The 26,404-nt window shown below is 39.3% G+C and overlaps 1 protein-coding gene across 2 annotated transcripts in view; it reads right to left on the minus strand.

Annotated features, from left to right (window-relative positions):
• Positions 1 to 6,550: 6,550 nt before the first annotated feature.
• Positions 6,551 to 26,404, minus strand: part of TMX4 (thioredoxin related transmembrane protein 4) — a 43,728-nt gene continuing 23,874 nt past the window's right edge. The window contains exons 5-9 of one of the 2 annotated variants that reach the window (XR_448700.4): positions 25,427 to 25,472; positions 18,892 to 18,993; positions 13,990 to 14,053; positions 11,964 to 12,379; positions 6,551 to 11,443 (exon numbers count right to left, since the gene is read on the minus strand). Coding sequence is in view for 1 of the 2 variants with exons in the window: in XM_007121147.4 (XP_007121209.1) it covers positions 12,015 to 12,379; positions 13,990 to 14,053; positions 18,892 to 18,993; positions 25,427 to 25,472 (577 nt within the window). In the remaining variant the exon portion in view is untranslated. Of the gene's footprint in view, positions 12,380 to 13,989; positions 14,054 to 18,891; positions 18,994 to 25,426; positions 25,473 to 26,404 lie in introns of both variants that reach the window. The other variant, XM_007121147.4, reaches the window with a different exon arrangement.

Genomic DNA, 26,404 nt, shown 5'->3' on the forward strand with positions numbered 1-26,404 from the left:
TCTCTAATCATTAATGATGTTGAGCATTCTTTCATGTGTTTGTTGGCAATCTGTATATCTTCTTTGGAGAAATGTCTATTTAGGTCTTCCGCCCATTTTTGGATTGGGTTGTTTGTTTTTTTGATATTGAGCTGCATGAGTTGCTTGTATGTTTTGGAGATTAATCCTTTGTCAGTTGCTTCATTGGCAAATATTTTCTCTCAATCTGAGGGCTGTCTTTTAGTCTTGTTTATGGCTTCCTTTGCTGTGCAAAAGCTTTTACGTTTCATTAGGTCCCATTGTTTTTATTTTTGTTTTTATTTCCATTTCTCTAGGAGGTGGGTCAAAAAGGATCTTGCTGTGATCATTGCACACTCTTTGTTGGGAACTTATGGTGGAACCATGGAAGGAAGGAAAGACAGAGGGAAAATTCTTCTTATGCTGGAGAAGCAGGTGTGAGATTTCCTTTTTCTACACCCTCAAGACTAATTTACTTCCAGGCAAACAGAAAACACTGACTGGAATTAATATCACTAACTTGGGAACTCACTGTAACATCTGTCACTCAGATGTGAAATTTGCTATACGTAAATGTTGGGTAAGGAAGAACTATTGTTTTATTTCTAGTTTTAGGCTGAATGCTCAAGATGTCAAAGAGAGAGAAAAAAGTTGGGGGCGGGGAGGAAGGTGATGGGCAAAAATACGGTCCAGAGAGGCAACAAATTATATCAGCTGTAATTTATTGTTATTTCCTTGTAATGTGACAGGGATAGTATATTAACCTCTGAGTATTTGATGATTTCCCCCAGAAGGCAATAGCATAGCTGTCTCTCATTTCTTCCTTTGTCCTTCTTCTACCCCCTAGACTTTATTACACAAATTCAGAGCAATCAGTGGAGGGGGGGAACAAAAGAAAATAAAAGATAAAAAGATTTTTAGAAGGGTGAGGTTTATTTATGAAATCAGGAAAAAAATGAGACATGGAAGGAGGAGGGAAAATCAAGAGCTTATGCAAAAAGAGTCCACGGGAACCTTTGTGGGGAAAATAATGGAACATGAGAAAGAGGTTGAGGTTGAAGGGTAGCCCATGCACCCTCGTATGAGATGGTAGAAGAATAAAAGAAATGAGTTGGAGCTTTTGAGAACCGTTAGTCTGGATAATGAATTGGACTCTCCTTAGTACTTTTCCAGAGATAAAATTAATTATTCATGTTCCTGGGTTGAGCTGTGTTGGCTGGAAATACTGAACCATGTAGACTCACTAAATTTAGATGGGTTACACTTTGGGAGTGAATCTCCAAGTCTTTGTATTTGTGATGTGACATCCAACTGTGCTTTGAATTAAATTATCACCTGAGTCAACAGAGCATTTTGGTATGAAGGCCAGACTCTTGGAACAATGAAATAAAGTGGGAACTGAGGAGTGAGTTCTTGAAATAATTTTAGAAAGCCAGAGCAATGTGGTTGAGGCTTTGCTGAAATGGAAACTGTAATTGGGAGAGGAAGAAGGAAAAGCAGTTCCAATTTGGAAATCAGATTTATGAAGCAAATATAATGAATGAAATTGAGATTGTCTTTAAGGAAAACTTCTCTTGTGAAATTGCAAACTGGACATTTGTTTTAAGACAGCTTCAATGGCCACTTAACTTCTTAAGGAATTGTATTCCCTTCTCAACAGAGAAAGAAGGCCTATGTCAATCCTGCTTGGAGCACACAAAATATGCTGCCTTGCTCCACTGGTGGTGAACATATTTATTCCAGGGGGATCTGGCTGCTGCCGTGGAAGTCGACTTCAAGCAGACTTTGGAACCACTGAAACAAAATAATAGCTCCCAGAAACTTGAGAAATCTGTGGGAAATACCATGCCAAGGAAGGGCCAAATAAAAAAACTTGAGTTGTGATTTGACCATTCCACCAAAATGATACAAAGATGCACAGACACAGAAATAACGAGATGCTAGCATCTAACATCCTCCACCAGGGGTGATTTATGAAGTCAAAGCTAGAAAAGCTGCCATTAATATTATGGGTGGTTTTGAGAGGATGTGCCCATAAGAAATAAGTGGCGGAAAGAATTCCCAAGGTGGACCATCTGCCAGGGGTGATGGAATGAGGCTTGTCAAACCTACTTGTTGGTGCAATTAGGTGAGGGAGTCACGATTTGCTGGATGTTAATCCTGAAGCAAGAGCCTCATGAATTCTCACTATTGGTGAAGTAGACTTAGGCTGAGGAGGATAAAGAATGGATATTAATGGCCTTCAGGATCATCACCTAATGGGGTTCATGTCAGAGGCCTTGAGCACATCTGGGGAACTGGAAATTACAGCAGGGATATTCCCTCTTATCGAAGTCTCCTCAGGGGGTCATAAATAGGACCCAAATCCCAATCAGGGACCCCAAAAGACAGCTCTTCTTGCAGGTTGGGCACTAATTTGCTTCCAGTGCAGGTGGTTTTCCTATGATGAGTGGAGATTTGAAAAAAACCTGCAGGGGTGAGTCCATGCAGGGCTCAACCTCGGCCTGTGCGGTTGGACCTAGAAGGCTGGGCGTGGCCACTGTCCCCGTCTGCCTTGGAGAAGAGGGGAGTCTAGTGGTGGCCTCCACCTCAAGGGTGCTTTTCAGATCAATCATCTTTCTTATTTGAGGAGCAGGGACTGGAGCAGAGGGCTTGAGATTCTCTGGGGAGGCAGGGGTATTATTTACTAAATCTGATATATTTCTAGAGACTCCATTAGTGAATTTTCCCATTCTGTGCTTCCAAAGTTTCTGGAAAGGACAATAGTGAATTTTGGCAGAAGCTGCTGAGCCTGGTAGTTTCTCCTGACAGAGACCCCTGACAGGGATTTTGATCTGCCTGGAATAAACTAGAGAATTTGGGGGGTAGCAGATGGAAAATGTAATAGGTGCAGTTACTTTTGACATATGGGCATTCATGGCCTCTCCCCCATCTCCCCTCCCAATCAAAGAGAATTCTGGCAATGCCATTTTTGCATTTACTACTTTCCTGGAGCTCTGTGGCTTAATTGTACAGTGAAAGAAACTTAGGAGCTGAGATAGGGTATCTATATCAGAAAGGATCTGTGGAGAAAGGGTCTTTCTCCAGAAAGGGTAAAAATGGAGAGGTAGTAGGTGAGAGGAAAATGGAGGTGAAGAGAGACCAGTGAATGTTCACACTGGGGACACCAGAGAGAATTTTTCAGGAATAGATTAGAGAATAAAAGGAGGGAATAGTGCTGGCTCGGGGAAGGGGGTTGATTCCTTTGGGGACTAAAGGAGGCAGAAAAGGAAAGGAATATAAGAAAATCAATATTTACTTTTGATTGCTAGATTATGGTCCTTTGAATTCAATAATCCACAAAGACAGGGCTATATTAGCCCCAGGATTTATTTAAACCATGAAATCCTACCTCATAGCAACGAGAAAAATGTAAGAGAATCTACCACTCAACTTAAGAACCCAGTTATTACCAACTTCTTCCTCCCAGCATCTGCATTTACTTCCAGGATCACCTCATCCTGCTTTCAGGAACTGGATAGACCAAGGTTGTGCCTACTTCTGGTTCATCCTCATTCCTAGCATGAGCCCTTTCAGAGATCTAATCCAAACCAGGGGGTTTCACAGGCCACCCCATCCTTAGCCAATCCTTGTCTCCTCAATGAAACAAAGTTCTCAAAATCATCACTCAGCCTTTCACTACACTCACCACCTCCACTTCTAGAAATAGCAAGTGCCCTCAGTAGAAAAGCTGACCCTAACACCAGGATCACATTCCTGACCTTTCCATCTCCCTTGACCTGGTAATCCTTCATTATCTAATAAACTCTGATGCCCTTAAGCAAGATGTGTGTGTGTATGTAAAATTTATAATATATTACCATTTTAACATTTATATACATAAATATCAATATATATACAAATATATATATATACATGTATATATTTAAAGCAGCTTTTCTAGTTGTCCTCATTAGGAGGGTTGGTTAGAATTGTCTAGAATATCATTAATGGATGTGGAAGTCCCTTACTATGCCCACTGTAAAGATGAGGCACAGAGAAGTTAGATAACTTGCTCAAGTTTACACCACTGGCAAATGGCTCACCCCCAGGAAGACTTGCTCCAGTATCTGTTTCCTCAAGCATCTGCTCCCTGCAAGGGTGAAATTCATTGCTTTTTGGTGACATAAGAACAAATCTTGGAAAATCCTTAGGAATATATTTCTAACATTCATTCCAATATTTCTACCACAGATTATTAGTAAAGTAGTTCAGGAATGTGTCATACTCAGAAGATAACATGGACCAGCCAAGAACTAGAAATACTCTGCATGTCTATTAACAGAAAAATAAATAATGTGTTGTATATTCATACATTGAAGTCTACACACCAATAAAAAGGATTGAACTGCTGATACATGCAGCATGGATGAATCTAAAACATTATTCTAAGGGGAAAAAAATGCCCTCTTTTTGTGTTTTATGTTCCTTCTTTTTAATAATATTTAAAAGTTTGAAGTTTCTATCTGATATTATTATCTCAAGGATTAGGGCAAATCTAATCCTGCTGTCTGATGAATAGTTTTCTTGTGTATTTTGTAATTTTGAATTGTGAGTTCATCTTAAGTGGGCTTTATCTATGGGAATCTTTATGCCAGGTTGATGGTGTTTTCAATATTACTTATCGTTTTGTGCTCACTTTTGCTAGTATACCCTCCTGACCCACTTTTTATGAGAATTTCTTGATTTGGGGCCTTTTGAGACTATGAAGCTTGTGTAAATTCAAACTTCAGTTTGTAAAGGTCAGGCCTGTGGTTAAGATTTCCCAGGGAAGACTACTGTTTTCAACACACAGACCAGGCAAAGACAGATAAGCTTTCCCCACGTGCTAGTGAGCAGATTTTTCATTTCACTGAGGATGTGGCTGGGAATTTTATGAAGTTTTGATTCCAACTTCCCACCTTGCTATAGTCAAGACATTGTACCCTGTAACTATGTGGTCAAAAAAACACACACCCTCTGGTTAACTAGGACAGCAGCTTCCACCACCACCATCACCCCCACCACCATCACTCCCACTGGGGCAGTCCCAGTACCAGGTCATGTTTATTTACTTCATGATTTTTGGCCCCTGTGAATTTTTCTTTCTTTTGTAGTTAGCTTTGCCTTTAAAAGATGTCAGTTGTATTTTAGCCAACATTTCTAGTTTTTGTGGTGGGAGAGTTTTCAAATTTTCTGTTCCCTCAATATCACTTGTCAAATAAGTTTCAGAAATGCTAAACTCAACTCTTCCTTGGAGATTCACATCATTAGCCTGCTAAAGGACAATTTAAATTTAACCCTTTTAGGAACAATGTACACTAAAATCTCTCTTAATTTTGGCTTGCCCCTAAATCACTATTTTGTTTGCATATTATGAATGAGGCAGTTTCCCTCATGGGAGAACTCAGGAATAATCACGGGCTTAACTGTTTCTCGAGGCCACTACTTCAACCTGTCACTAGGATTGTGTTGTACTCACAGGATGGAGGGGGTGAGGGGGTTGTCCTGCTACAGCATGAGAGCAGGCATGCACTTTTAAAACAAATGCCAATACTATTTATATGTGTTTAAAAGCATAGAAGAAAAAAAATCACCCTATTTTATGCCAATTAATAGGGCAGTTTGCTGTTAGGAGGTAACACTTTTCCAGAGTCAGTAGAATAAAGCCTCTGAAGGAGGGTCAAAGGACTTGATGCCACAGTATAACCACATGGCTTTGCCCACAGCTGGCTCCCATCTATGGAGGAGTCAAGGGTATGAAAAGTCTTAGAATACTCTGTACAATATTGTTATTAGTTGGAATAGTTAAAAGTCAATGGTTAACCCATAACCTGCTGGTTTCTAATGCTATTTATTAGATCGAGACTCATGCTCAGAATTTATTGCACAAAGAACTAACAATTGAGGCCAATCCTATAGAGTGACAGCTCTGTAATTTTGTAAACCTGGCAGGTTGTCCCTTTGAGTCTGGGTCTATCCTATGGACTCTACAGAGTAACTAGTTATAATTTTAGGAATTATATGCCCCACCAGGGACAACAGAACACAAAGAATTCTGATGGTATAAACCTTTCCAAAGTATAATTTTTAAGGTTAACATGATTAATCAGATGTCTATTAACTAGAAACCATTTAGGGAGATTTATGGAGTTTATAAATTACTGATTAGATATCAAAGACATTGAAATGGTAGAAAAAGCTCATACAAAGATTAATAACTGTTCCTCTCTCATTCCCTAAAAGGAAAATGAGGTCTAGAACTCACTCTGAATGCTCAGCAAAGAACCTCCCACTGAAATAAATATTAGTCCTATTTTTCCATACGTGCATCTTAAAGGTAGCTTGCATGCATTAGAGTGGTTCCAAATCCATCTCTGCCTCAGAAACCCCTAATCCTGCCCTCCTGGTCACATGTACCATCCAAACCCTCAGCCTAGATCAGCTTCCTCTCTTATAACCTCACATAGCATCTCTTAACTCTTCTATTTGTCATTCTTTTTTTTTTTTTTTAAGATTACTCTTTCTTTTTTAAAAATTTTTATTGGAGTATAGTTGCTTTACAATGTTATTTTCGACTGTACAGCAAAGTAAATCAGCTATATGTATACGTATATCCCCCGTCATTCTTATTGCACTTAAGGTCCATCTGTCCAAACAAAACACGAACTCTATGAGAACACACGACTCACAGTGTGAAAACTCTGGTATCTTGAAGACCAATTATAGGAAAGTGCAGAAGGAAGACAACCAGCACTGGGCCCGTGTGTATTCTTCCCTCTCCTGCAACATGTGCATTTATACGACTAATCTTCGTGAGGCACTCAGGTTACAAAGGCAGGTAAGATAAAGTCGCTGTGGCAGAGATGCTAGCTCTCAATCCCCCTTTTTCTTAAGGACACCGCAAGATTACACAGCCCAGCCCCCCTTTAGGTTAGGCGTGACCTCTCTCCCAGTGGACATAAGTGACACGGCCCAGCTATAACACCTCCCAGCAACACTCGTGCTCTCTCCACTTCCCAGTGACCAGGGTGAAATGAACACAGTCACCTCAGAAGCCACAAGTTAGACAGCAGAGCCTCTCTTGACCTGGGTCCCAGAAAAAGTTGCATGAAGCAGGGCCTCTGCTCTCTGGGATGCCTGAACTCAGTGAAACAATAATAAATTTCTCGTTCTAGAAGTCCCTGAGATTTGGGAGTCTGTTAACACAGCCTAGACTAGCCTAATCCAGTTCTCAGTCTCAAGAAGATCACATGTCCTAAGAAAGACGTGTCGTTATTGTGGAACAGGTTCCAAAGAGCCTCCGAGATAGAAGCAAAGCAGGGGATTGCATTTTGCACCTCAGTGTTGTTGGCTTCAAAAGATGCAGGTTTTGCTCCCAAGACCAGTTGCTCAGAGGGGAAGGATTTGGTGGTATGGAAGTTTAACCATTTTTTTACTACACCCCCCCACCATCTTTCAAAAGTGAAAAATCCAATATCCATTATTTCAGTCCCTGAGGGTGTTTAATAAAAGAATCGCCTCATGTCCTTTGTGCTTTTCCACTGCTACACTGATAGGAAGGGTCAGGTGTAGGTCAGAATCTTCTGAATGCCCTAGGAGACACAGGTCGACTCACAGTGTCTTGAAGGGCTACCAACATCCCTTGCCATCCACTCCAGCCCTGGTCACCTCCAGACCTCAGGACGGAGGAGACCTGTGTTGCCTATAGAGTTTCTATAGGCAACACAGCGACTGTGACAAGGAGGAAGCCTTGTTTCTCTGCACTCGTTCTTGGTTTCATGAACCTTCCAGAGCAGCTAAAGGCAAGGGTTCAGGTTTCATGAAGTCAAGGAAAATAGGAGAAAGAAAAGAGGGAAAATGAACAGACAGGATGGAGGATGGACACACGAAAATTTTTTAAGGAAGTAATATTTTTCACTGCCTAGGCAAATGACTTCTGTGAAATTCTTATATGAAAAGCAATACACTGTTTTGTTTTTACTTAGTTATCACTATCATTAGGTTTCGATGCAAGTGGAAATTTACAATAAAATGAAAACAAATAGCATCAAGGATGATATACAATTCTGTGATAAGGTGATTTGTAATTCAGGCAATGCCCTGCTTCAGACTCATATCCTGATTTCCCACTCCAGTTGCTGCAGAAGCAAAAAATACAGAGATGAAGAAAAAAATAATTAAGTATCACTAGGCTAAAAGATTAAGACCATTACAAGAATATAAATAACGAATTTATAATGTATTACAATACAAATAAACAGTATTTTTAGTATAAAAGCTGCATTTGCACGAAGAAGCTATTTAGTTACAAATATGATTAAAATACATCAGAAACATGTTAAAGTTGTACGAGTCACATGTGTCACAGTTCACACGAAACTGCACTGAAAATAAGCCATCTGAAGGCCACATGTCCTGGTCTGAAACTATCAAAGGCCTTTCAACCAAACCTCCTGGTTCAGGAAAGATGCTCAAAAAACTGCCCCATCTGGGTTCATCAGACTTGATGACTCCATGTTTGGTTGTCAAGGGATCAGAACGTAGGACTGAGGGAAACAGATACTAAACAAGAAGGAACTTTTCTATTAGCGCAAAAGATTTACATGAATACTTTCCAAAATATTATATTGAAAGAATGGGTCAACCACACATTTAGAATACTGGCAGAAATAACACTTTAACACTGAGATGAAGGACATATCGAAACTACTGAGACACATTAGCAAAAGCACCAATCTTCCCCTTCTTTCTCTCACTTCATGCCAATGTAAGGTTTTATGCTAAAAGCTCAGGTACGTCCTATCATTTCTACCCTTTGTTGGACTCTTTAATGTTTCCCATTCTGTAAAACAGGCTCCACTCTTAAAGGACTTGGTAATAAAAAGTCACATGCCAAGTACTTGCCTTAAAAGACACTTTTATCATCTACCCAAATGACACATACCCAAATCCTGGAGAAACACCATAACTCCTATCAACAAGGATTTAGGTCATAAGAGAGTCAAAATTTGGCCTTCTCCACCGTCAACATCAACCTGACCAAAGCTTGTTTGCTTTCTGTCACATTAGTAATTTTGTATTTCTTTTTGTAGTCAGGAGGCCTGCGGCTAACAGGGATTGTGTTCCCGATATCAGGCTGGGGGTGCGTGCCCATGTGGTGCCAGGCCCTGTGAGCTGAACGAGCAGGGCCTTGCCCCATTCATGCTTACATTTCAAAGGGAAAGAAGGAAGTGGGATTGCCTATACGTTGCTTCAGCATGAGCTCTCTAAGCAAGTTGGGGCGGTTTGGCAAGAGATGAATAATAAAAGAAAGAAACTAAGGAAAATGAGCTAGAAGTTTCAGATTTTCCCTCTAATCAGTGAACAGGCACCCCATTCCCACTACTCACACATAAAGCACTGCACTCCCATTCCCAAATGAACAGTTTTATTTAATTTACCTAATTCTGATATATATAAAATACTATTCTGTAACTAATTAACTGATATTGTAATATAGGGAGGCATGATTATTTTTTATTTTTTCAATCAAAATCATGTTTCCATGCACTTGACTTCTGGATTAAATATATTATCTACAGGAAAAGTCTATCAATTCTATTGAAATGTTAATCTAATTTTAAATTATTTTGGGTTGACTTTTTTCCTTTAATTTTATATTCAGTAAGTATTGAAAATGAACCTAAAGGCTAGAAGTGGAAAGAAATCAAATTAGATGTATACATCTTTCATCAGAATATTAAAAAAAAACAAAAAACAAAAAACAGGAAAAATGGTCCCCGTAGCCAGATACTTCAACTTTTAATGGATCCGGTTCTCCAAACTGTTTTATTCCTCTTCCTCCAATTTTTCTTTTTAAGTATTGCTGAGAAAGAAAATACATTTGTCTCATTATATAATCAGATACTATTTGGAGTCCAACTGGGAATTGGCCTTACATTTATAAAAAGCCAAAGTAGACTTTACTTCTTCATTCCTTCCCCTTTAGTGAAATACTCCACTTAAAAAAACAATTATTTCAGTATTGCGGGGGAGGAGGTATTGTACAGAAAAAGCCAAACTATGAAACCCTTCTTTTTCCATACCCTTTAACTTGAACTCAATGATCTTTGAAAACTTTGTTTCAGCTGATTAGGAAAGAAAGAAAATCCAGTGACAGGAGGGTAGATCCAGCTCAGCTCTGATCCAGAAAGGCTTCCTGGTATCAGGGAGATGGAGCTGCCTCCCTCAGAACCACGGTGCTTTGGGTGAGGAGGTATCAGAGCCCCAGATGGTGGGAGGGGCAAGAAATGAGCACAAGTCAAGGTTTTCCCAGTCTGTCAGTTCTGTGATAGCCTCAAACTTGAGGTCGTGTTGCTGTCTGAAGAAAAAAATTATTGGCAACTCTTAATGAATGTCACCGCACTGGGGGATGAGACTGTCAGGTCACTGAGTTGGGAAGATGAAAAACAACCAACTCTAAAAACTGGATTCCTTCAGAATAAAAACTCTCTTTGTATGAGGCTTGCAACAGATTCCTTCAGCCACACCAGGGTAGAGTTTCAGAACCTCCCCTTCCTCCAGTGAGCCCGAGTTCAAAGTTAGTACAACGTAAGGGTTATTGAAACAGCCAGATAGGCATATACTGCATTTTTCTTTTTAAAGATGACAGAAGCTTTTTGAATTTCATAAACCTGTACGACTTATTATTCAGTCTGGACCCAAAGGGGTGTAGGATCAACTTTAGACATCTTTCGTAAGCTTGGAATCTAATATTATGAATTTATTCTAAGACGCAAGTCAGGTAGATGGATGGATTGTTTAAAAGACATTGGGCCCCCTGGGTACTTTTAGCAGATTGAGTATTGAGAGATTTACAGGGATAAAATTCTTTACAAGATTAAGGAAGAAGGAAACGAAACCAAATCTTTCATTTCCAGATATACACTTTCATTAATTCTTTCACCAAAAGCACATCACTGAAGGAAAACCAGAAATGGTTTTTCAGTTATTATTAAAGTGGTTCAAGAGCCAGGGAACCTCTTGAGATGGAAACAAAACAACACAGTATTCAAGTTTTCTTCATAACACTACCTTGTACTGGCAAGACTTAGGAGACTTCTGGCTTCAAAAAGAATACTGCTAAAGGAACTTTTAGAAAAAAAAAAAAAAAAAAAAAAAAAAAGACTACATTTTGGCTAAAAACAACAAGAAAAATCTCTCTTGTAAAACCCCTACTTCCTTTTGAATCTCCAAAGGTTACAACATTTCATTTGAGATGCTTGGCAGTCATGGCTTCATGGGCTGTGCTTCTTGATCATCTAAACCCTTAAGGTGGAATACACGCAGCTGATGTCAAGCAGACTGTTGTCTGAGTCCTCTCACTAAGGACGGATTGTGAAGAGTGTGAGGGGCCTGCAGGCCCATGGAGGGAAAGCTGGAAATGCTAAAGGTAAGAAATAAAACATAAGAAGGGAGATTTAGAGAGTTAGGAAGATTTCCAAGCTCTTTTCTACAATAATATCCAAGGCCCTCTCAATTTCTATCTCTAAAAAGTACCCTTGTATTACGGTACCTGATGTTTCTTACAGTTTGACAAAAATAAATATTCAATACAAGAAGAGGAAGCAAGATATCAGCTACACCCTGAGGACGTTCATTCGCCCTGCTTTCATGTTAGGGGCCTGCAGCCCTGTCTACTGCCCATGAACAGTGCTCATGATGGCTGGGGATTGCTTCCTCTGGTCAAAACTCTGCAGCCCCAAGGAAATGAATTTGTTCTCATCACAGGTCCCAAACAGACCCTAACAGCATGTTTGTTTTTCTGTATCCTGACTGTCATGCCTGAAAGATTCTCCTTAATATGTATGAGGCTTAATGCCATGAAACTACATGGCTAGAGATCATTTTTTTAAGAGAAGCTTGCTCATTCAAGAAAAAATAAGGATTTGGTTTAAACTGCAGACCAGAAGGAAGCTGACATATTCTTTTGGTCTGTATCCTTGGAAACACTGTCATCAGGCCGACGGTCCCTCGTCGGCATGCTGACTTCTGCGCTGTCTCACTGTGTCTTCCGTTGCCTCTGCGCCAGCTGGACGGGGCTGCTCTGGGGCATTGTCTTCAGTCCCACCAGGTCCTTCATCCTCCTGGACCTCCCTCGGGGGCCCCTGGTCCCGGGCATCACTCCTCTTCTCGTCCATGCCAGCAGCCGGGCTGTCCTCCTCGTCCTCCTCTGCTTCTTCCTCATAACCAAGGTCTTCTTTCTCTTCTTCGTCATCTAAAAGGCTGTCCTTGTTTTCTTCTTCATTTGAATCATCCTTTTCTTCCTCTGCATCCTGCAACTGTTCAGTTGTATGAGCCTCCTCTGACCTCAGATTCTGCTCTGTGGAGGGAAGAGAGGGGAACATCCTCTGAATAAACAATGGGCATTCACAAATACTGTATATTTTCACTAGTATGTGGAATCTAAAAAAAATAAAACAAATGAATATAACAAAACAGAAACAGACTCATACAGAGAACAAACTAGTGGTTACCAACAGAGAGGGGCAAGATAGGGGAAGGGGGTAAGAGGTACAAGCTACTAGGTACAAAATCAATAAGACACAGGATGTAATGTACAGCATAGGGATATAAGCAATATTTTATAATAACTTAAAATGGAGTATAATCTATAAAAATATCAAATCTCTCTGTTGTACACCTGAAACTAATATAACATTGCACATCAACTATACTTCAATTAAAGAAAGGTCATTCAGCAATTGAGTACATTTAGCTGTGAAATCAAACAATGGGGCATATGACAGTCTTCTCCATCTTAGAACTATGTTATCACACAGAACAGATCTCTGGATGGCATCCTGGCCCCACCACCTCTCTCTGGAGACTTCACTAACCATGTTGACTTTGGCAGAGCCCAGGGGCATGGAGGGCAAAGGTTCCTTTGTGCTCTGTATTTTATACCTTGTAGAATGTTCAGTGACCCACTCACTGGTCATGGTGATTGGTTCAGAACTGTGACTTAAGCCAAGCCAATCAGAGTACTTTCCAGGAGTTTTTGGCCAGAGTCAGGAGCAAAAGCTTTCTCTCTTTCTACAGGGACTGCTAAGCTGATAAAATGTGAGTTGGGGCTGTTGAAAGCTACTGAATCAGCTTCATGGAAGTAGAAACCTATCATCCCTTGGGCTGTGCATGAAGCCAGAACATCCCTGGATTTTTCAGTTTTGTGAGCTAATAAATTTTTCTTTCTTCCCCTAAGTTGTTTTAAAATGGGATTCTGTTACTTTTAAGAATTCAAAGGAACATATTTTATAATTATATATGGAAGTTTCCAAGCCTTAAAAACGTCAAGAACTAAAAAGAAATATAAGCTTATTTAGTTGAACTCCCACATAAAATTCAACAATTATGAAATCTCATAAGCGTCTTCATGGGGACTTCCCTGGCAGTCCAGTAGTTAGACTCTGTGCTTCCGCTCCAGGGGACACGGGTTCAATCTCTGGTCGTGGAACTAAGAACCCACATGCCTCACCGCACAGCCAAAAAAAAAAAAGAATAGGAATAAAAGCATGGAAATCCAGGGGTATTTGGTCCCAGGAACAGTGTGAAATAGTGAAAGGATTTGGGGAGATGGCTTTTAAAGGACTCAGGACAGTTACTGGCACACAGTAGACACTCAGTAAGTGTCAGTTCCCCTCCGTCCCTGCTCATTCCAGTTTCAATGAAGGAAAAGATGTCAACTGATTAATGAAGGGCAAACAATTCAAGGGAAAAAGCAATTGCCAAAATGAAATGTTCCTTAATTTAAGAGAGGAGAAAAAAAGAATTCTTGCTCAAATCTATCTAGGGAACATATTTCAAAGGAATTTCGTAATGGTGATGGTTTGGTCACCTAGCAAATCAGGGGAAAAATCCACTATCTATATGAGCATGAAAGGGCATACCACAGAATTCCAAAAATACTCTATCTCATGAATCTGTCACACTTACCAGAACGTTCAGATAAATGCCTTGGAAGTGGCAGATAGAAACATTCTGATATGACCACCAAGACCTGGAGGGAAAAAAGTGATTTCACAGTGAGTGGATAGGACATTTGTTACCAAACAACCTCAAAGTTAGGTCCAGCTTCTATAACCAGACATTCAAAGACAAATATCAATACACAGCAATTGGTCAAAAGTCCTCAAAAAAAGACAAGGGTATAATTAAGAATTTTCTATTTTTCAAATGTGATATAATGTAGGAAAACACTATTAACTTTAGAACAGGGGTCACAAAATCAAATGTATACACAGAGCCCACTAAAAATAGATGAATCAAGCAAGTGTAAGAAAACAGACACTATCAGCCAAGTCTAAAGTGATCTTTAAAAAAGAAAACATATTCTGACAAATAAAACTCATCTGTACATGGGTTGTCCCTCACCAGTGGGTAATCCCGATTGCGTGGAAGACTACTTCAGGGTAAGAGTCCTATAAGAAATTACTACAGGGACAAACTGTGAGAAAACACTTCAGTGATGTGAACTAAATCCTATTTTCAACAGTGATTGACTGGCTTCACACCTCTGACCTTGAATGCAGCACTGAGTCACTTGCTACTTACTATAAACATGCTGTTTCCCTTGATAAACCACAAGCTCCTAAGAGGCAGGTTCATTCTAGTCCATGTTCCAGGCCTGGATGGTGTGGGCCGTGGTGATGAAACTGACAGGACGATGTGTGAATCGGGGCCAAGTCAGCGGGAGCCCCTCACTCTCTACGCCCTCCCCATGTTCTCCCCTACACAGTGCACAACACAGAGAAGCCAGCACAGGAGGAAGCTGCCCACTGAGAAGGGCTTCACAGTTCCTCTTGTACCTAGCTAACTCCTGGAGTTCACCTACACTTTGAACAACTGCCCAGTCTTTAAAATAGGAATAGTACTTCATAAATATGTTTTTAAGGGGCTCTAAAATTTTAAAAACCCAAAGTCATCATCCTTTTGATTCAATTTTATAAACATCAAATGAGAACCTCACTTTGATTATTACCATCTGTATATTCATTTATTACTTTACTTACTATTTGGCTCATTAGGTTCAATATATCATGTTAGCTTCTGAGGGGAAGGGTTCAAAAAGAGAAAAAAATGGCAATTTAATTATAAAGCAATATGGAACAGGGGTCTCATAAAAAATGAAGAAAGCTCTTTGATAGATACTTAAGAGATACAGAGATTACAACCAGTTATGGGGGTGGGGAAACCTCTAGAATGACCACTTGAAAGGTGGCATTTAGGGTCCTGGACATGGTCAGGAGCGGAAGGGCAGCAGCAGCTATCTGGCTCTTGTAAGTGACACCAAACTGGACCACAGGGGCTCTTGGATCCAGAGAAAGGTCTAAATGCCAGGCTGAGGAGACCCATGTGCTGGGCAGTGTTCCTCCTTGGGAAGGAACAAGCTCCAAGCCATCAAACTGATTTGAACAGCAAAGAGGAAAACATTTCCATCTGAAAAGACTGAGGTTGAAAACCTATTTCTAATATGACAGTCACTTGCTTATAGAAGCTATTCACTGGACATAATGTTCTTTGTGACTTTTTTTTTTTTCCTTTTGGCTTTCTTAATACCAACTGGAGGGGAAATTTTTGGTCCTGACACATTGCAAGGGAAAGGAGAAACACCTGCCAGTGACAAATAATTGGCATTTACAACAAAGCCTGGGAGGGAGTAAGTCCCACCTGCGAGATACCTGGGCCATCTAGAGCGCTAGGTAAGGGGGCCTAGCAAAGACTTATGGGACACCAGCCTCAACCTTGTCAGCTGTGTGACCCTGGGCAAGTCACTTAACTGTTCTCTCACTTGCACTTTCTCTTGGAAGGACAGGCTTGGGACTAGTCTATCACTAAGGGCTGTTTTATGTCTCTAAGAGTACATAATTCCATTATACTGTCTTCCTTCCCAGAAATTGGGAGGTAAACCCTCTCATTCTATCAGTTCAGGATCTATTTTCCAGTCTCAAGAACCACTCCCTTGGGATGAGTCACGTTCTGAGCCACTAAGAATGGCACTGTTTAAAAACAGGGTCTAGGGCTTCCCTGGTGGCGCAGTGGTTGAGAGTCCGCCTGCCGATGCAGGGGACACGGGTTCGTGCCCCGGTCCGGGAAGATCCCACATGCCACGGAGCGGCTAAGCCCGTGAGCCATGGCCGCTGAGCCTGCGCGTCCGGAGCCTGTGCTCCGCAACGGGAAAGGCCACAACAGTGAGAGGCCCGTGTACCGCAAAAAAAAAAAAAAAAAAAAAAAAAACAAAAAACAGGGTCTATATAGGATTGGTGTCCTCATCTTCATCTTCCCCTCCATGGTTAGATTTTCAGGTTTCAGTTCAGCAGACAGCCAGGCATCTAAACGAGGAGAGTAGACGGATTTGCCATCTTTCACAGGAAAGATGAAACCTTCTTCCACTAGGAACTGGTCAGCAGCATGTAGAAAAATAGTCCACCCAAGCTGCAAAATCCAGACAGTGTCTACACATACCAACCGAAATGCAGACCAGATAATAGAGGCAAAAGATTGCTACCTGTGTTTTGCATTGCTTTTCTGCCTGTCTACAGCTTTGCTATCTTCCATCCTTCAAAGAAGAGTTGCTGATGTCAAAAAATGATGCGGCCTGAGTGATTTGATACACAGACTATGCACTTAAGGATCTTTCCCATATTGGTTTAAAATGCAAAATATATACTTGATTTCTAAAACTGAGCCCTTTGTTTACATGTGAAAAATAACATTTAGTAAAATATTTCAACCACTAGGCTCAATCAAGACAGCAAACAAAAATCAAACTAGCAGCCTTGTTTTCACTTCACATCTTTTAAAATTAAGGAAAAAGAGGAAATGTAATAGTCAGGCTTATGGGAAACAATGACTTGATCAGGAAATCACTTCGCTATGGAAAACACCCTGCCCCTTCTGGCCACTGCATAGGTTAAACTCCATAAAGACTCATAGAGGGACAGACACCCTCCAAGGTCACCAAGACCAAGTTTCACATAACTGCACTCTGGGCCTTGCTTTCAGCCCCCAGTTAATGGCAAAGGTGACACAGAGCAATTAACTGCTCACCTGGAGACCTCACTGAAGGCAAAAATTCTAGCTGTTGTGTTTCTTTTAACACGTTACAGTTGTAGAAAAGGCATTTTGAGCAGAGACATTTGTTTGCTATTTTATGGAAATGTATTAACAGAAAATGTATGAGTCTATTACTGCTTTGAAATTATTATTTCCTTAAATAACGTTCTCTTCCCAACTTCTTATGAAGGAACAGTAATCTCTATCACTTAGTCACTTGAATAGTCTAGAATCAACTCTCTTCTTTCTTCAGGTCAAGTCTCTAATAACCTTCCTACACTGATTATTTGACACTAAGTTTCCAAATAACTTAGGGCTTAGGCAGGCCTGACTTCTTGGACTTATGGTCAACCTCAAAAGTAAAATTCTAAAACTCTTTATGTGCGAAGAGTTTTCAATGATCTTCCAATAGGCCCATACTCAAACTACATTCTCCATAACTTCATTTCAGAATCGCCCAGGATCTCATACTGTTCCCCCTACAGAAGCCTCACACTCATGCAGCTCCAGAGTAGACGGTAGATGGGAGAAGCACATTTATATCCAAAGTCAAAGTTATATCCAAAGTCAAATCATTTTAGGCCAGAGCATTAGGGAAATGTTAATTAGCAGTAATTAATGCGGCAGAATGGAACATACCTAGGACCTAATGAATGACATATCTAAGTTCTATCCCCACCCATGAAGTTAACATCAGCAATCAAATGACAAATATAAACCATAATATGAAGTAAGCATGTTCATGGCAAAATAAAATCGAGCTTCCTTGGCTCCTTGGAATATGACTTTGTAGTACCAAGTTGCGACTTGCTATGAAGGCGACTGCTAACATTTTAAGCTTATCTTTTAAAAGACCTTGCAAAAGAGCTGAAATACATTACAAAATGTAAGGATAGACTTTAAGACAATCTTACCTAAAGGGCTGTCCTTTTTATACAAATTTTTAGTGATCATCAATTAGTCCTATCATACAGTGTTTAAGGGCTATGTGATTAGTATATAGCATAGTAACTTTTACGAACTTCTTAGACTTTAAAGCTCAAACTGATCAAGTGTAGGTAAAGAGAAAGATTTCAAAAATATATACAACCAAGAGTAAAACACACCCAAACACTTATAGTTGCCTATATAGTTAAGTAAATAAATGTATTATTCCAACACTTACCTAAAACTCTAGGGAGAAAATACACACATACCTAATGGATAGTAATTTTCATATCCAAAGAAGACATAGTGATGTGGCTTGCATCTTATTTTTTCACATAATAATGATTGTGTTTTTTATCCACATTATCTTACACACTCCACCTTGGGAAAACTGCAGTGTATGTATAAGCAGCTGGTGAGTTTAGAGGTTCAATTTGAGTATACGAACAGGAAAAATCATCTTGTTCACCCAAGGAACAAATTCACAGCTTTGGCCTTATCACCACGGTGTTCTAATCAAGTAGGCAATTTGTGAATTCACAGCTGACTCAGTTGTCTTGGAAACTGACTGAATTCAAGTAAGTCTCTCTTTCTTCATCACTGCCTATATTTTGGGTAGCACATGACTTCAGAATATTTAAGGGAGAGGATTAGGCAATAATAATTTAATGAATTTTCTAGTATTTCTCAAATTTCCATTGAGAGCAGTATCAAACAAGCAAATATTATTTAACTGCTTAGATTACACACAAAATGATGTTTGTTTATGAGCTTTTTCTTTCTTGGCTGCTTTCCAGTTTTGCATGAAACCAACTGGCTTTAAAGACAAGAAAAAAGATTGGCATCATCTCTTACCAGACCCATGAAAAGGCCAAAAATCAAGGTGGCTATGATGAAAAAGACGTAAGAACACCAAGCAGGAACTCCAAGGGTCACTGTGAAATAGTTGTGAAGATGCTGTAATCAGAAGTAAAAAAATATATTTATAATGAGGACTAAGAATGTTTGAATCTCCCTCTTTACCTATAACTCAAGTCTGCAAATTGTTTCTACTTATATGAGCTCCCACAAAGGTCATCCAGCAGTTTATGCATCTATGATTCTTCAAGAACAAGTCAAATTTTACAACATTGAGACTCTGAGAGTAATAATCAAGGTCATATCTAGTAAGAGTTATACTTCCTTGAAGCTCATGATCAAATAGAACTCTGGTAGAATTGGTTATCTAGTCCCTTCTTCCATCCTGAGATTTTTTTTGGTCGCTCTGCCCTAATAATTTATAACCTTAATTTTTACTCATAATACAGCATCCGTAAAAAATTAAACTTCTTGGGCCTTTACCAATTTTTAAGTAGAGCTAAATTACTACTTACGGAACATCAACCATTTAAAATGTCTCCGTGCTTCCTTTTTCTAATCAGACTCTTATTACTCTACCCTCACCCATCCTTAACAACTTTCCTAATCACCATAAAACCTGAATGTAATAATAGAAGAAATTTTCCAGTTAATTCATTATGAACAAATAAGATTTCATCAGTCTTCGAATAGAGTGCACATCCCTTCTTGTTTACTGTCCCCTGGGACTCTATTTGACGCCAAACACTAAAAAATAAGTGAGGAGATACAATCTTAGCTAGAAATTATTTACATGCTAAGTCATACAGGAATTACAGATACAAACCTGCTAGTCTGGAGTCAAAGCACATTTATATATGGACTTGCAAGAGCCATGCTGCCTCATGATGGCTTTGTGATCATCTATTTTAGGCTCTTACAGCTTCACATTCACTAAAAAACCAATAGTTTTATGATTTTGTTATGTCTATAGATAGCTTTATCTATAAAATTACTGGGCACAGGATGAAATGGCTCCAAGCTAAATGCCACCAGCAAGCAGATATAATGACTGAATGACTTGCCTAGAACTGATAAGGTTGATGAAAATGAGGCCAAGATTCTAATTTAATATTTCTCAAAACCTAAGTTATTCGACTATCTCCCACTGGTTTCTCAGTTTATAACTGTCAATACAATTAAATAATATATTTTATTCTGGCTTAATTCAGAATAATAAACAAAAAAGCTTGTTAACTGATCTAGAATAATCTGAGATCTCTTCTCTCCAATTTTTTACTCAGCAGTAGAGATATATCTAAAGACTCATGAAGTTTTTAAATACACATAATCAGTGTTCAATAAATATTTATTGAATAAGGAAAAGATACTAGCAAATCCTTAAACTAGTCATAAGAAATGCAAACAACTCTTGATTTGAAAAACTGTCATCTGTCCTCTGTTGATGGCACTGGTCATCACTCTGTCTTCAGCCAGGGCAATTATTTATTAAGAATAATCTAGTATTCTGCAGCCCAAGTCGGCAAAAGAGGTATTTGGGATACAAAAGGTTGTTTCATTCAAACTCCATTCAATGGAAATTTTAAGATGCACTGCACGGTTCTCTACTTTAGGAAATTTTGTATATTGAACATAGTTTATTTATGCTTTTCTTGATTATTCAATGTCATCATCAAGATTAAACTGTAAAATGTGCCAAAGAATTAGAAGACATGGAAAGCCAGTATTCCTTTGTGCTGATCCATGGATGTATGAATTCTGGAACTTGCTTTATAAGTAATATCTGCCCATATAGTTGGAATGAATAACAGCATCCAGTTATAAGTCCTGGACAGTGTCGTGCCCTTTTGCAAAATAAATGATTTAAGAAACCCTCAAGAAATTTTCTAAGTTATTTTCTAGGATTCAGTAAATTGTGTGCCTTTGAATCACTGCATTCTGAGTCATAGTCTTAGTGCTTTCAAAAACATCCTCTTATTATAATAGGTTCCACTTCAATTTTCTTCTATCAACTTACTCTTTAAAGGATTTATTTGAGCTTCTTAGAGAAACTCTGCCATCTTGTGGTCTTTTTAGGTGATTATCACTAAAGCCTCATTAATCAAGTTGTGCTCGCACAACTGCAGCCACAAATCTTTACCTGTTTACTTTGTCTGAGTCCACGATGGTTTCAGAGTACTTTTAAGAGTATTAGGGTTCCTGGTACTAGGCACTTGAAGTTTTGCTGTATATATGTTTCCAAGTAATAACTGATTAAAACTGATCTAGTTCAATTTTAGATTTCTGTGTTTTCTTTCATTGCCAGGCAAAGTAACAGTTTTCACTTGTGGAATATACTGACCTAGTTCAATATTATATGTGCTCATTACAAGGAAGCATCCTGTTGTTTACTTATGCACGAAAATGTCGCCTGCTGGGCCCAATACCTTATACTTTTGCAATAGGTGACTGAATTAGAGCTAATTTTTGGCTACATACATTTTGGCTACATACATTTGAATGAGAGAATTAAATGCAGAATAAATGAGAAGAACATTCCAACCAGTGGTCAGATGGATTTAAGGAATGGAGCCAGGCCAAGGCATCCACGGGTCAGAGGTGGAGCCTCCCCTCCCCAGGGAGGCCAGCATGCCCTCTGGGATCTGAACTACCGCAGGTCAGGTTAAATCCCGCCCAAGGGCACCACCCATCCAGCCCAGCGTTGCAGTCTCATTCAGAGCTGGGATGGCCCCAAAGGACAGAGAGCCTTTTGAATTTAAATGCCATCTGCATCACAGGATATACCCTGAGGAGTTTGGAGATCCTTAAACCCCTTTCAAACACAGATTAGAATCCTCAAAATATCCTCCCTGTGTGGGAGTAGCTCAGAAAGCCTTCTCCAGTGATCACCAAGGGCTCACTTCCCCTTCTCTGTTCTACCCTCTCAACACCTCCAACAAGACACAGATCTGCAGCCTCTTGTAGGCTCGAGGGGAGGTAACTTGTGGATGGGCACCATCTCACTGTAATATGGTTCCAGATATTTTTACAAACAACAAAAAATCCAAAAACAGTAAGAGGAGAGACACCACCATCTAAAACATAGGGGGATGTTTTAGAGTTTTAAAATTCACTCTGGTTATTCTCCAGTCTAAACATTCATGGCCTTTAATTCTCATCATGAGATATTTATAAAGCATTAAATCTTCTCCAACACAGTGTCCTCCCAAGATTGTAGCACACCTTATTGTAACAAAAATTTGCCAAATGCCTGCATCTTTTCATAACAACAGTAACACTGAGGAGAGGTATTAACTTACATCCTATATTAGCTCAGTAAGCAGCACAAATTCAACAAATAAAGTAATGCTTAAATACATTCAAATGCTAAACCTAGTTAACAAAAGTACACATTGTACAACTGTCATAAAACCCTATTTCAATCCTATCAACCGTGGTTAAAAAAATAAGTGAAAAAAGATAAAGTATTCCTTGTTGTCTAATCAGCGGAAAAAGTTAAATAATGATGACAACAATGATTAATGAATATAAGTAACCAAAAACAGTTCTCAAGTACATGATAGGTACCAGGTTCTATGCTAAGCACAGAACAACTGTCTATGGCAGGGAAAACAAATGGGTTGGGAAACATACAGCAGGTGGAAGAGCAACCCATCCACGGGACACTGTTGCTGAGAAAAGACTGACTCCTATCTGTCTATGCATCCACAAAAATCTCAGTATGGTAAAAGAGACTGTGGATTGGCCATCAACAATCTTGCCTCACTAGCATTAGCCCCTCCGCGTCTTTCTTTCTTCCCTGTTTTTACCTTCTTCCCCAGTCTTTACACTCTTTTAGTTCCAGTGCTGTGTTTCTTCTGTTCACTGTTAATACAGTTGAACTACAGTTTTATATTATCTAGACTTGAGTTAAAAACAGATTATGTTCCCCACAATTACATACTCAACATTGATGTGAGGATCTTGGGCACAGGAGAAGAACCAGCTAAATAAGCTAACTGAGCAGCCAGGTGGTCAGCTAGGAGAACGGGCTTGGTAGTATCAGTAGTTCTATAAGGACAACAAGGCAAACTATAGCTAGAGGTTGCAGTGGGAATCAGAGACTGATGCATAGCCAAGGATTGGGTCACACCAGGCCAGTGATCATACCCTCTGAATAAGAGGACAAGGGCTGAATTCTGAAAACACAGGTGGTGAGAGCCCTTCCCAGAGATTTGATGAAAGGCTGGGGACTTGTTTCTAAGAATAAAAGAAATTACAAGAGTTTGTCAAGAGGCTTGAGGAAACCAGATGCCAATACAGAGAGTAATACCAGATATCTATTATAGATATTTAAGGTAATGTGTACACATATGAGGAGACTAACATAACCTACAAACCTACCATCTATATTCTTTTAGTCATGTACATCCCCACCCTGCCCCCCACCACACATACACATACAATCTACAATCAGGGCAAATGTATTAGTGACCCCAATAAATATAAATGGACTAAATTTATCAGTGAAAAGAATTACTTCTTGCTATATGCTTTTTAAAAGATTCACTTAAAACATAACAACAAAAAGGTTGAAAGTAGAAAAAAATATCCCAGGTATGCACCAACCAGAAAGAAAAAATATGGTATTAATATTAGACAAAATGACCTAATAGAATGTAAAATACAATTGCTGTGTGTCAAATTCTACAGTTTATCTTATAAAATTGTATTTTTTGTTCTTTTTAAAAATATCTGGAAAGTCTAAATATACGTATATATAAAATATATAAATATCATATATACTTTACTTCTCAATCCTAATAAGAACATCTTAATTGGTTATTCAGAGATGGATCATATTCTATTCTCCAAATGGCCTTTTCTCTGAAGTCCAATGCATCCACACAGAATCCATCCATGCTGCCCAAGGCTGTGCACTGTGCCTACAAAGATAAAACATCAACTCCTGGCCTCGATGTGCTCCAAATGCCACACATTGTAATCATTTGCATGACATGATGAAAAACTGCAACTCCTTGTTTATCAGCCAAACTATAAGAGGTCTGAGCAATCATTTATTTTCCCTGGTACTATCTTTGAAAATAAAACTACTCTTTAACAATGTGTGAAGGTCACAATCAGCTTCCATCTAAGCTCTTCTTAACCCTCAGAACAAATTCATCTCTTGACCTGCAGTTATAATAGATTCTGTACTAAGATCTTGATGATGATTCCTCACACTTATTAAATTATCCTCTTGGATTAGACATTATATGGCTATAAGGTTTTCAGACAGCTATCAGAATATATCACTCCATCAGCCTTTAGCGTCAAAATACTGCAATAGGCTGAATCCCTTACTCTCAGTTCCTGGTGTGCAATTCATAATTCTCAACCTTTGAATAAACTTCTTGCCAATATTATGAAAATATCAGAAGAAAACCATATGAAACTCAAACTATCTGAAAAGGGAAAAATGCTAGTTATTGTTTAATATGATATACAAATGTCAAAAAAAACAGTTAACAAATCTTAACCAAAAAAGACTGACTCTAAGTCACCAATTTGCTCTCTGTTTTAAAAAACAAACAAAAAAACCCTAAAGTAGGTATCTCACAAGGCAGGAAACATAATACAACTAAGAAACTGGGACACAAAAATTTGTTCTTAAATTTCCCTAAACATACAGTAATATGCATGAAAAACAGAGAGCCTTCATGAGCTCCCTGATACTAAGTTCCAAATATGATGCATGACCTATAATCATAGCTTAGAAAAGACAAATATAGGGAGGGACTCACTTCTAAAGATCTTTTGAAATACTTTAAGGATATATATTTAATTCCACTGCAATTTTGTCAAATCTGGTAGGATTTATTAGTTCACCCTACATGTAAAGAGGAGCAAAAGCTTATGTGATACATTCAAGATTATGTAAGAGTTCAACATTTTAACCTAAATAAGTTCTAAGCCATTGAAAGGTCTCAGTGCAATGATACAATCACACATATCAGGGGCTCTCTTCCTTAAAGGGCCACATCATAAATATTTTAGGCTTGTGGGCCATATGAGCTCCATCACAACTACTCATCTCTACCACTGTAGTGTGAAAGCAGTCACAGAATACGAGTAATAAGTGCATGTGACTGTGTTTCAACAAAACTTTATTTACCAGAAAGGGTGGCCCGGCCCGCCCACAAGTTGGCTGATCCCTGACAAATCTTTGAACTGTAGGGAGATTACAATAATGGGAAAATAAGATGAAGAGAAACCACATAAGCCCTTTCAGCTTTGTTAAAAGGATTCATTACCGATCTAAGAAAATATGACTTTGACACAGTAGTTACAGGTCTCTGTCCAATTTATGTCCTTAGAAGGCCACAGACACATTTCCACTGTGACCCCATGTAAGAGTAGTTGTGTGGCTTAAAAAGAAAACGGAAATTATAAAACCATTTATAAGTGTTTATTTTCCAATTATTTAGAAGCTACCTTCTCACTCTTAAAAAACCCCTCTGCCAATATAATAATAAAGGGCATATTTACTCACCCATATCTTGCCAGAGATGCTAAAGAGACCAGCCATTCCAGACATCCTAAAAAAATAAAGAGAAGGAGAACCACTGGTGATGTATGGTATTAAAAAAAAAACAAACACAAGATTAAAGTCACAAGGACGACTCCTCCACTTCTTGCAATACATTGCCCTCTCTCCTGGATTCACTTCCATCCTTACAGAGCTTAGACCCCATGGTCACCATATGAATTACTCTGCTGTAAATACGGTCAAGTCCCTGATCCTTTCTCCCTGAATGGTGCATGCTTGGCGAAATCCCTAACCCTGAGCAGCTGAATGTCTCTGGGGAAAAATCGCGATCTCCCCTCACAGTCACAAACCTCAGCGAACACTGAATACGGCCCAGTCCCACTGTAATCTTTTAGGCTCTTACCTGAGATGATAGCTCATATCCTTTTCTCTCCCTTCAAACTTTACACACCCTCCCCTCCCCATGCACTCTCAGCTAACAAACACTCTTTGTCTGTCACTGCGAAATCAGAAGCCATTATGTGATCTCTCTTATCTTCCCAGCAGCAAATCTGAGCCTGGTGTACAACTGCAACCACCTTCTCCTATTGCAACAGAGAAAGTCTACCTGACTGACCACAGTCCAAACCCTCCACTCGTGCCTTGGACCCCATCCCTTCTGTCTTGCTAATGACTTGGTTTTTCCTGTCACCCCATTTCCTGCATCAGCAATTTCTCCCTCTCTGCTGGATCATTTTCATCTGCATGAAAACATGTTCTACCCTCTCTCATCTTTTGAAAAGAGCATCACTGGACCTCAGGTGGCCCTCCAGCTTAGCTTCACAAACCTCTCCAAAGAGAAGCCTACGCTTGCTGCTGCTTCTTCCTCACCGTATCTTTAACCCATTCAAATCTGGCTTCCATCCTCACTACTGCACTATCACTCCTCGTCAAGGCCACAATGACATTGCATTGCTTCACTCAATGTCTTTGTCTCAGACT

Source organism: Physeter macrocephalus, chromosome 14 (genome assembly GCF_002837175.3).
Source record: "Physeter macrocephalus isolate SW-GA chromosome 14, ASM283717v5, whole genome shotgun sequence".
NCBI lineage: Eukaryota > Metazoa > Chordata > Mammalia > Artiodactyla > Physeteridae > Physeter > Physeter macrocephalus.